At 39.8% G+C, this 12547-nt stretch overlaps 1 protein-coding gene across 3 annotated transcripts in view; it reads left to right on the top strand.

Moving 5' to 3' along the window:
* The window catches only part of PRDM16 (PR/SET domain 16), a 440301-nt gene that overhangs the window by 389362 nt on the left and 38392 nt on the right, over nt 1–12547 (top strand). For all 3 annotated transcript variants that reach the window (XM_044996543.1, XM_044996542.1, XM_044996544.1), the window contains exons 5-6: nt 5618–5720; nt 11864–12059. In XM_044996543.1, the coding sequence (XP_044852478.1) occupies nt 5618–5720; nt 11864–12059 (299 nt within the window). The remainder of the gene's footprint in view (nt 1–5617; nt 5721–11863; nt 12060–12547) is intronic.

Genomic DNA, 12547 nt, shown 5'->3' with positions numbered 1-12547 from the left:
TGAAGATTTTGCTTTTTTTTTTTTGTCAGTATTGGGTTCATCGTGTCTGTTGCATGAGACAGCAAAGAAATAAGCATGATGTGAAAATGAAGAAAAGCCTTTTTTCAAAAAAGTAACACTCCGTATCAACTGTAGTTTTTCTTTGGAGTCTACCCAGAATGCAAATACTTGTGGTTTGTATCTAGTGATTAAAAATAGTCTCCCAGGGATATTTTCACATCTCAACATTATATATTTTTAAAAAATAAGAATGTGTTTGACGGCTATAGAGCCTTTAGTTCGAGGATCTCAGCGCACTTTACGGCGAGAGGCCCCGATCCTGCAAGTAGCCCTGCATAGGCTGACCCCCTGAGCCCATACACCATCCCATTGACTGGGAGGATCAGAGCAATTGTCGATCTGGGAAGCAGTTAGTTGCAATCCAAGCAGTGAAATTTGCAATGATTCAAAACAAGCTAAATCTGGAAAATGCAAGAATGGGATACAAGTCAATTTCAAACGGATTTTATTTTTCCCCTTTGCTATTTGATATCATGTCCATGTTATTGATAAAAATTCCAAGTTAAAGAACAGAACTTAAAACAGCTTTTGTGTTAGAACTCATTGGTCTGCTGTGAATGTGATGTTAACGCTTGAATTAATCTCTGGCTGAAGTTATAGGACTTTTAAAATAAAGGAGCACAAATAGAGACAATTGGGGAAATCAAATAAATTGTCTTAAATGTATTTAGCAATAATGGAAATTGTTTTTTATTTTTGCCTGCCCCTGATTTATTCTGTATTAGTTGATCTCCGTAATCGGGATTTGTCTTGCAATTCAAATAACGTTTTTTTAATCTCAGGCCTTTTAATGAAGAAAGAGCTGTGAAAATAAAATCCTCTGCCTGTTTGAAACTTAGACTGCTGGCTGTATAACCCAAACTTCCTTTTCCTTTGATTTGCAGCAATGTTGTAGTCTCTATTACATGCATAATGTAGGGAGGGTCTCCAGAGAGAACAGTCCTCACTGATAAGATTAGGGGGAGTGTCTCAGACTTGAGTTTAGATAATCGAGAAAGGATCACTAAAGAAATCCCTCTGTAAGAGAGATGCACAGAATGATGATGCAGTACCCAGGATGGTCCTTCAGAGCATGAGCTGTCACAAGGCCTGAAATACCAGCTGCCTCTCTTTTAAGTATAGAGGATGGCTTTTGTCACCAGCTCCACTGATACTGGGGTACCTTATTGGAAAGCTTTAAACTTAACTCAAGTCTCTGAATTGACGCACCTTACTCAGAGAAAACAGGTTAGACGTTTAATTTCTTATTTCTTCTTTAACTTCTTGCCTATACTGGACTCTTTTTTTCTTTTCATGTTCTTGTTGGCACTTTTGTTTTCATTCAGTTCCTTGTTTTCATATGCTTAGTGTCTTGAAACTGATCATAATGTTTAAGGTAATCATGTATGTCAAGCAGTACTTAGGTCTTTTCTTTCCAAGTTTGGTTGATGGTAGATGTTTCCTGCATATTTGGTCTGCATAGTCCTAAATTGGTAGAAGGAGGTTTGGACGAGATGGCCTTAAAACAACTGTTAAATGAAAAGCAGTGAGAGTTGCAGTGCAAAGCAGGGGTGAAGAGAGAGCCTGTAGCTTTTGGTATTTATTTACAAGCTGCTATTTTAGTTGGTAAAGCCTGCCCCCTAATGGAACAACTTGGAAGGCATAATAATGACCCCCCCCCCCCCAACTAAACTACTAGGTGTGGTGTTTGAAGAAAATCAGTGCTGTTAAAGTCACTAAAAATAAGAAAAGTAATTGTCTTCTCTTTCTCACTTGTGTTTAGACCAGCCAGATATATTTTTCAACAAAGACATACGTAATGTTAATTGAATAATCAAAATGTATTGAATCGAAGCTATCTTCCTGAATGCTACTTATTACGGCAGATAATGTGTGAGGATATCTTACTGAATAGTAATGATTAGGGCTGACAAGTGACTAAAAAAATTAATTGTGATTAATCACGCGTTTAAAACAATTAATCGTGATTAATCGCACTGTTAAACAATAATAGAGTACCATTTATTTAAATATTTTTGGATGTTTTCTAAATTTTCAAATATATTGATTTCAACTACAACACAGAATACAAAGGGTACAGTGCTCACTTTATATTTTTATTTCAAATATTTGCACTATAAAAAACAAAAGAATAGTATTTTTCAATTCACCTAATACAAATATTATCGTGCAATCTCTTTATCATGAAAGTTGAACTTACAAATGTAGAATTATCTACAAAAAAAAACTGCATTCAAAAATAAAACAACGTAACACTTCAAAGCTTACAAGTCCACTCAGTCCTACCAGCCACACTATTTCTTTTGTTTATCATTTTTTACAGTGAAAATATTTGTAATAAAAAATAATGTAAAGTGAGCACTGTACACTTTGTTTTCTGTGTTGTAATAGAAATCAATGTATTTGAAAATGTAGAGAAACACCCAAAAATATTTAATAAATTTCAATTGGTATTCTGTTGTTTAACAGTGTGATTAATCGCGATTAATTTTTTTAATAGTGATTTTTTAAAATTAATCACCAGTTAACTGCGATTAATCAACAGCCCTAGTAATGATAAACTAAAAGTTATGTACTTAGTAAATACATTTTTACAGTTTGTTCTCTTTCTTTAACAGGATACAAAATATGAATCATAGTGTAAGTTGATATGTGATGCTGACATATTGGGCCAATTCTTTCCTCAGACAAAACTTGTTTTGCTTCAGGAGAACCAGGTCCTGAATGTGTAATGTAACATGGTTATATTTCAATGCAGTTCTTAGATTGTATCAAATTAAAATAACAAGCAAACAGAAAAGAGGAACAACAGACAAGAGATAAGCAAGATATTATTTCCCCCTAAATGTAATTACTCCCAGGATCACACCGCTGCATAAACTCCTAAACTATAAATGTTATTAATAAATAATCTAGTACTTGAGATAGTTTACTGGCATATGGTAAACAACCATGTCTGTTTCAGAGGGGTAGCTGTGTTAGCCTGTATCAGTAAAATCAATGAGGAGTCCTTGTGGCACCTTAGAAACTAACAAATTTATTTGGGCATAAGCTTTCGTGGGCTAGAACCCACTTCATCAGATGCATGGGAATGGGCCACATCCACCCTAACTGAATTGGCCTCATTAGCACTGACCCCCCCCGCCCCCCCCACACACACACTTGGTAAGGCAACTCCCATATTTTCATGTGCTGTATATTTATACCTGCCTACTGTATTTTCCACTCCATGCATCTGATGAAGTGGGTTATATCCCATGAAAGCTTATGCCTAAATAAATTTGTTAGCCTCTAAGGTGCCACAAGGATGCCTCGTTGGTTTTACAACATCTTTTGTGTTCATCTGTAATATGGAATATTAATTAATTTATGTACCTAAGATTTTTTGATCTCACTAAGGATTCATTCTGGGGAAAAAAATCAGATGAGTAACCATATTCAATTTTACCCCACTGAACTCAGTGAGACTCCTTATGGGAGTAAAAATAGTAATTTATGTAAGTTTTGGCATGATCAGATCTTGAAACAATTAAGGCCCAACTCACATGAGGTAGAGTTCTCACTGAATACAGCTAGGGTTGCAGATGCTCAGAACTTCTGGGAATTTGGCCGTTCTTGTGTATCGCAGTGTCTGTATGGAGAAATATTTTGTGAATAAATATTCATCCTTGGGATATTGATCAGTACACACCATTAGACTTATAGGAATTCTGTATGTTGGTTTCCTACTGAAACGGTGGATTGGCAGAGATTGAGTTATTGTTACTAAATCAGTGAACTATGAAAGTGCCGAATAAAATCTAGCTTATACTCAGGGAAGGAAATTGCATGGGAGGTGGGGGAAGGAGACTTATCATTGATTAACTTGAAAAAAGAAAATTCTTATGAGCCTCTTATGTAAAACATCATGGTATTTATTCACCCTCACTAAAAGGATTGCCCAGTGCTAACAAAACCTTGCAATTGACTTTTAAGGTTAATAGCTAATATCCATTGAATTCCCAGGGTATTGCTATTAGAATAGGGCAAAGTCCAGCAAACTCTTTGGAAAATTGGAAACCTTCTTGGCCACACATCCAAGGTTCAGAACTTCTTGAACCTTTTCTCCTGGCATATTCCCTTTCGGCTTTGCCAGCAACACCAGCTCAACCCCCACCATTAGGTTCCTTCTAACACTCCCCTTTCTGTGCTTTATTCTTTGCTGTGGCTTTTGTTAGGTGACCCCCAAACTTTGATTATTGGGGCTCCACCCTCCCTCTGTCAACTTGCTCCTAAAAACTCTTTCCTGTGTTGCCCACAAGAAGTGTGTGTGTGTGTGTGTGTGTGTGTGTAAAATACAATTAATAAATAAATGTAAAGGAACCTCAGGCGCGCATACCAAAAGTAACGATGTGATCTCATTACTGTAACCTTCGCCCTTCCTCACCTCGTTGTTTGTTACTCTCAGTTATTGCGTGAAACTGACGGGGAATCTGCATGGGTGCAGGTGTCTGCCCAGATGTAATGATTTGCAGAAGGAGGGCCATAGACTGTCAGCTTATTGGGATCCTGCTTTTCTTATTTGTCCTGTAAAGGCTCTAACGCACTTTTGGATAGTGCATAATAAATAATAGTGCACACGACGTCGTGTACGTAATAAATAGTACCTGCCATGTGTTGAGGCACACGTATTGCTTGCAGCATTGTCGTCTTTTGTCTCTTGGATTCAATGAACGTTCATCTTGTATAAATAAAACAACTGCTATTCCTCTCGAATAAATGTATCCCTAGGGTTCTGTTCAGGTTTATGCCTTATACACAAGTGGTCAAAGCTCACGCCAGTGCAGGAGATCTCCATAAGTTCTTTCAGACCATTTGAGCCCTGCGCTATGCAGTTTAAGTGGAGGCTTAAGTGGTGCATAGGACTGTTTGTGGGCTGTGCCCTTGAGTGGCTGCCATCTGAGTTCCCCTGATGGTGCTTCAGTGCAGCAAGACCGATCTCTAAGAGGTGCAGTATTGTACTCACCAAATTCCAAAATGTTTGGCCTATAGAGTACCAAGTTTGGCTGACAATATTTTGAATAGGGACAGAAATGGCATCAGGGATTTGTGAAGAGACAAGTAGTCAGTCAGTGTCAATTAGTGTAGCTCCATTGATGTCCGTGGAGCTCCGCTCATTTAGATCAGCTGAAGAATTGAACCTCTGAGCACCAGCCTGATTCTGACTTTGACAGGCAGGGACCAAGACTAGTTCTCTGTCAATGTTATTTCCCATTTACAATAACAAATATCAGTTCAGTAACCTTGGGGGGGTGGGGGAGGGGGAGGAAGTTTTTTGTGTAATCTGGATAAGAGAGGCTCTTACTGTAAATACTACTTTATCATTCAAACCGCATGAAACTCTGACACACGTAGAGTATAAATAAAGGCAGAGAAAGAGCTCTCAGTAGCAATTATCAAACAAATCGAGTGACAGCCTCCCCTCTTAGCCAGAATCATTTGAGTTATTGCATAAAATTATAAAATGTTGCTTTGCATATTTAACGTGTCTGTCTCCTTTTTGTTTTCCTATCCCCAGGTCTATTATAAAGTTATTAAAGAAATTGAGCCAGGAGAAGAACTGCTGGTGTATATGAAGGAAGGTGCCTATTCTCTTGGGAACATGCCACCTAGTCTGGAAGGTGAGGCCCTTATTACTGGATACCCCCAGTTGTGAGGTGCACACAGGTGCTAACAAAAGCACATCCTGTAAGAAATGAAGCCTGCACTGTTGCCTGTTCTCTTATGTAACTGCAGCCCGTTCGGAGGTTTTATAGTGATACCTTTTCTCACTGGCTAGGTTGGTTGTCTTAGTCAGTGAAGTCTGAGCAAAACCTTTTTTTTAACTTAAACACAGCCCCAGCTACACTAATATATAGTGTTAAGGAATTTTGTGGTTTTGAATACTATAGGGGGCATCTCATTAATTCCCAGGGTGATCGTGGTGGTTGGTTTGCAGTAAAACTGAGCCAAACCATTATGAGACTTGCAAACCATGCTGTGTCTTCAGCTCACATGGCAAATGTGACCAAGGCAAAGTTAGAACAGCCATTGTGCTGTTATAATATCGTAGAATCATAGAATCTCAGGATTGGAAGGGACCTTAGCAGGTCATCTAGTCCAACTCTCTGCTCAAAGCAGGACCAATCCCCAACTATGGATGGCTCCACATCATCAACTGACATTCAGCTGAACAGTTAGAGTGACAAGCTGCATGAATTGATCACAAATAAAGTTAACATCTTCATTGCTACGTTGCCCAGCAGTGTGTGTGTGTCTTGGCAGCATATTGAAATGACAGGTCAAGTGCCTGGCACAAACGGGTGAGCATGTTGCTTAGAGGCATTGTGAATTGAGCAGAGCTACGGGCTAAGCATTTTTATCTCGCTCTTACATTAGCATAATCATTTCCCCCTAAATACATTGATACTAATTATTAAAGTTCAGTAACCACACAGGACATCTAAAGAGCCATTATGCTTTCACGGAGGAATGAGTGTTTCATAATAGATACTGCAAGGAAATGTGAGTCAGGATTCCTGGGTTCTGTTTCTGACTATGCCATACACTTGCTATGTGCAATTAAAGGTAACTTGCAAAGGGAAAAAACTGAGCTTATGTCCTTTCTCCTCCCTCCACTCCCGCCCCTCCCCCCCCCCGCCGTCTTCCCCTTTTTATGATGTTTAAAGATGGACTGAAATGATTTTTCCAGATCAAAGGGAGAGGGAAGAGGGGTTTCTGCTTGTATTTCATTAGAAATAGAGGTCTTATCTCCAGGGGAATACTCTGACTATTGGAAAACTAGTGATATGGAGAAGTTTTTGAAAGGGGAAGGGAAATAGACTGTTTACAACTTGGGCTTTGGTTTTAGAAGAATTTTTAAAACCTGGCTATTTATGTAGGTGGCAAGAATATCAGAATTCTTTTTCTGAAGTCGCTGGTGCTAGGCCATGGTCAGAGACAGGATACCTGGCCAGATGGGCCTTTGGTCTGACCCAGTCTGACAGTTCCTAAGTTCCTATGTGTTGTTTTGTTTTATTAATACTTATTTAACACAGAAATCAACATTTTGGTAAGAGGATGTGTTCATTAAAGATTCAATATCCCTCCTCCTTTCATTTAAAGTGACAGAACTCACAATACAAGGGCTGGAAGGAAGTTATGGAAGTGGTCACCCTGCAAAAATGGGAGACCAGACATGCTATTTCTGGTATTGCTAAAGTAAAAACCTAAACCACAGACAACTAATTTGAAAATATAATCTTGTAAGCCTCCTTTAAAGAATCAAAAAAGAACACAACCCACCTCTTTAAAAAAATCCTTTGTAACTCACATGTGAAACTAAAGCTAAGCAAATGTAAAGGGCTCTGTGCTTCCCAAACAAAAGTCACTGTTGATGTGCTAAGAACTAATATATTTTAATGTGCTTCTGAGTTTGGCTCTAATTTGGTGACGACGAAAGTTAAAGACTAATATGAGAGGGAGGGTGAATGATCTCCAGTGAACAATCAGCTGAATTTAGTTAGTCTTTTCTGTTATTGACTGTGAGAATGGTTCATGATTGGTGCAAACTTGTTCATTATAATTTGATGTCTGATTTATACAAACCTATTTCATCCTGTGGGTTGCCCATGAGCTATTTGCCTACTGCTTTACCTAATCAATATTTGAAAACTTAAGGTATTTTGGTTGGACATTCTGGTCACATGCTGGGTTTTGTTCCCTAACGAGTATATTAATTTAACTCCTCATTTCAGAATTCTAATGAAAATATTTAGGATTATAAATGTAAACTCCACTTTCTGTGAATATTCTGCAATATTTGTTTGATATTTGCTGTTTTATTGAGTGGTTCTACCAAAAACCTCTTTTGCAAAGGGCAGTCTGAAAAAATGAATGAAAAAAGAGTCCAAACACAAATGATACAAATTAACGGACGTATTCAGGTTCATGTTTCTGAATAATTTTTTGCAGTGTTCTCTCAGAACTACTAATGCTGTTTTTGAGAGCAAGACAGAGATGTGAGTAGTTTCTTCCTCAAAGTAATGTCATAAAAACTAAATATAGCCTTGATCATTTGTGGTAATAAAAAAAAAGTAGGGAGGGGCACAAAATCAGGAAGAAAACTCAAAGCTGTTTTGTTTAATGTAGGATGATCTGTTTTGCATCAGAGATTTCATTTTTGGTTTTAATTGACATTTATTTGAACAAGCAAAAACACCTTGTTCCCTATAATACGCCGTTGTTGTCATTATATAACATTTATCTGCATCCTCCCAATAACGTGTCATGCTTTAGCCAGCTAATTGCTTTCAAATTGTAATAGCCCAACATCCAATATTTGTCTTTTTAATACTTTTTCACCTTCGGTAATGATTTCCTCCCCCTGTCCCACTCCCTCCCTCCCCCCCGTTTAAACTCTGAATTGCACAAGAAAGAAAATGCAAAAATGTTCCACACAAAGATAATTATCATAAAAATCTTTTATCCAAACCCCAGCCGAATGCAGTAGACCCCTTATCACTGCAGGAATTTTGAGTAGGGCTCTTGAACTCCTTTGAGACTTGAGTCTGGTAGATTAGCATGTAGATGCCACATAATTGTGTTCCCCTTGGTTTCTCTGAAAGCTATTAGGCACTGATTTATTTTTCTGTTACATTCCTGCTTTGTCCTGAGTGTTACTGATGGAACTTAAGATAGACGCATATAACCACAGATTTGACAAACAAGACATTGAGCACTGGCAGCAATTTGTTGTTGTTGGATTTTTCTTTTTCTTTTTGCTAAGATATTGAAGTAGGAACCTGTTTTTGAAGGGCACTGTTTTTATGTATTGTGCTTAAAGGGGGAAAAAACCCTTAATGAACCCAAATACCATAAACTGGAGGTAGAGGGATGATGTAGTGACAAAGGCACAGCTCTGGGAGTCAGGAGATCTGAGTTTAGTTCTGAGCTTCCTCTGTGACTTGGCATCCACTCCTACAAGATGCTGAGACTAGCCTTTATCTGTGTTGCAGTTTCTCTCCCTGTAGCAATACACAAGGGTCTCCGTGAGCTGAACTCGCTAATGTTTGTAACTATTTGTTTGCTGCAAAACAAGGTGTGCAGGCTTCTCCTTGCAATATTATAACAACAGTCCCATCTGGCTGTTCCAGCATCCCCGGATGCATTATGCCTGGGACAAGGATAAGGAAAGGCTGTTCAGGTAGTGCACCAATCCTGCCGCCCAGTTCAGCTCTGTCCCAGAAGAGGCATAATTTAGCCAATGGCTGTGTGTGGATGGTGTCTTAAATTTAGCCTGGACACTCCTTGTATCACATCATTCCATCACAGCACATCAAATGTGACAATGTAATTTGATAACTCGGTCCATTCATGATTTTATTTTATAAGAAACAATTTCTTGATGATAGAATAAACACGAGTGCTGCAGCTTCCACTGCCTTGTCAACCTTCTATGACATCTGGGTAGCTTCTCTTGCTTCTGTTTACAGCTCTCCCTCCCCGGTGACTCAAAACATGTCACTTACATATTGGCTCAGTTCTCAAGATCTCTAATAAACATAGTTTCTTCCCCTAAAACTAGAAAAAGGGGCCCAATCAGGGGCAGCTCCAGGCACCAGCGCTCCAAGCGCGTGCCTGGGGCGGCAAGCGGCGGGGGCCGCTCTGCTGGTCGACGCTAGGGCGGCAGGCAGGGTGCCTTCGACGGCTTGCCTACGGAGAGTCCACTGATCCCGCGGCTTCGGTGGACCTCCCGCAGGCCACGGGACCAGCGGGCCCTCCGTGCTTGGGGCGGCAAAATATCTAGAGCCGCCCCTGGGCCCAATCCAGCTTCCACTGAGGCTAAGAGCACTTTGGCCATTGATGTCAACAGTCGCAGAAGAATCAGATCCATATTCTATTATCCATCTAAGCTACTTGAAAAGGGAGGGGAAAAAGTGAAATTTTCACCAATTTTGCCCCTTTTTTCAAAATTGGATAAAAAATGTTTGAATAAAAATTTCATTTTAGAAAATGTTAATTTGCTTCTCTTTGTGTGCCCACCTCACATCATCCATTCGTCTCATCTTCAGCAAGTCACTTCACTTCTCAGTGTTTCATTTTCCTCCTGTGTCCAATGGGAATGGCACTACTGACCTCCCTCGCAGAGGTGCTGTGAGAACAAGTTGTTTAGTTAATATCTTAACATTATTTGATGTACAAAGTGCTGTGAGTGGTAATTATTATTTATGACTGATATTGTTTAGTTTCATTACATAGCACTAGGCAGTATTGAAAATTAGAGAGGAGGATTAATATTTGAATCACAAACAAGGAAGCACTAAAAGACCCTGGATCTGATTGTGACTTCACTTATGTTGGTGTAACTTTATTGACTCCAGAGGTGGTCCTCCTGATTTACACCAAACACACTTTTGGGCCTTGTAAAACAAAGACATGGGGATGCTGATATTTTGTGCAAAAGTTTGTGCCGATTAGCATGTGTACGTTATAGCAAGGATATCAGATAAAATGTTTGTTACACATCTTAGAAACACCAGTGCCGGGCAGACAGAGACTCATAGAGACAGGGGAAGGAAGGTATAGGAATGCTTCCCATCTTTCACCTGCTCATCTCCTTTCTTATACCACAGACGCTAACAATATTAGCCAAGATCACGAAATTCACTATCAGCTCTATCCTTTTAAAAATAATATTTTATTATGTCTTTTGAGTTAACGAGTCTTGCGACAGGCTTTAAATTTGCAGCAAAGCTCTTGAAGTGCGAGAATGAAACTTGAATTGCAAAGAAGACTTTCAGAAATAGAGTGAGGAGTGAGAAAGAGGAGGGAGGGAATCCAGCATAAAGAGACTAAATGGTCATTCAAAAGCTTCTGTTTCAAGCTGACTGCTGGGTGGAGAAACCACGGATTGTCCCAACTCCCTCACAGAAGTCGTTCTCCTGGAAAATTTACAGCTCTGCGCTGATTGTTTGACTTGGCACTATAGTCAGGATGCTGCCTTGTAAACTTAATAATAGCTGCCCTCTTTTTAATTTGTTTGACCTTGACTACAATAATTTATTATGTGCATTAGATCTTTTTTTTTTAAACAAAGAATTTGGCTCCTTTTTTCTTCACTGCACGGTGCTCTGGTTTCGAACTCCTCCTGCTTCACAGTGCACTGTGGCTGCTACATAACCAGCTTAGAGGACTGGGAGAAAGGGAATCCCTTGAAAAGTGTGTTCTCCACTTTGGCTTAAAGCAGAGGAGCTTTTCCTAGCAGAAATATAATTATCATCTTTTTACAGGTTTATTTGAGACAAGAATCCTTCTGGTTTGCAAAGCATTCCTTCCTGCCTCTTGGCAGGCCCATTGGAGGAAACAGCCACAAAGTTATTTGTATTTTTAAAAACATTTAATTGCACAAATAAAAGACACCCAAAACCCAACACTGTGTAAATCCAGTAACTCCTGTTGGTATCAGCTGAGCTGAGGACAAAAAGTAGACAGGGGAGTTCAAGCTGCTGCTGGTCAAGGCACCTTTCGGCAGCAAAGAGCATTCTGAAAGTCATGGTCTCCAGGTTGTTTGACGTTTGTAATGACGCCATTTATGCTTGATATTAACTGCACCAGCCCAGTTGATGGATGTGCATTCTGTACCTGCAGCATGCAAACAGGCTATGTTCAGATTATGTGCAATGTATGCCATTCTATTGACAGGCGAGATAGTTGCTCAAAAGAATTGAAATTATTTGGGACTTTCTAATGCTGACATTGAACTATTTTGTCTTCCTGTTTTTAGAAGAGCACACGTTTCGTTGTGAGGACTGCGATGAACTCTTCCAGTCAAAGCTGGACCTGCGGCGGCACAAGAAATATGCCTGCAACTCCGTCAATTCGCTGTACGAGACACTGAACGAGGAGATCAAGCAGGAAGGGTTAGACGGGCAGGTCTATGAGTGCAAGGACTGTGAGCGAATGTTCCCCAATAAATACAGGTATTGCTGAGATAGCAGGAACTCACCTACCTAGTGGGATGTGGAAAGCGAGAAGAAATGATCCAAACACAAAATAGTATTTGGAAGTGCGTGAATCAAGGGGGAGCTGGAGGGCTCAGGATTGGTACTTGATTGTGGCTTTTCAGCTGTAGGCCACCATTCTGAATATTGCTCCGACCAGCGGATTTCAGAAAATCCCTCGCAATCAGGCAGCTGGTTGGCAGCTCATGTTGAATGAGTTTGTGGTCTCAGTTCATGCCTTAGGGTCCACTGTCATGATCCATTGTCTATTTTCACGCTGCCTTAGAAAATCCATCCTGATAGTCGGCTCTGATTGTTGGCCATCTCAGCAGCAGGCATGTGACTGAATTCCACCTCCCCCTTGTCAGGTCAAGACTGAGGCACATTGGCAGGGCCGGTATGATTGTACTGCCTCTCCCTATGCTATGCTAGTTCCATGGACAAGCAGTGATGATCAGTTCTGTCAA

The sequence above is a fragment of the Mauremys mutica genome, chromosome 21 (genome assembly GCF_020497125.1).
Source record: "Mauremys mutica isolate MM-2020 ecotype Southern chromosome 21, ASM2049712v1, whole genome shotgun sequence".
In the NCBI taxonomy this organism is placed as follows: domain Eukaryota; kingdom Metazoa; phylum Chordata; order Testudines; family Geoemydidae; genus Mauremys; species Mauremys mutica.
The sequence above is the reverse complement of the archived record's forward strand: the minus strand, read 5'-3'. Positions and strand labels throughout refer to the sequence as shown.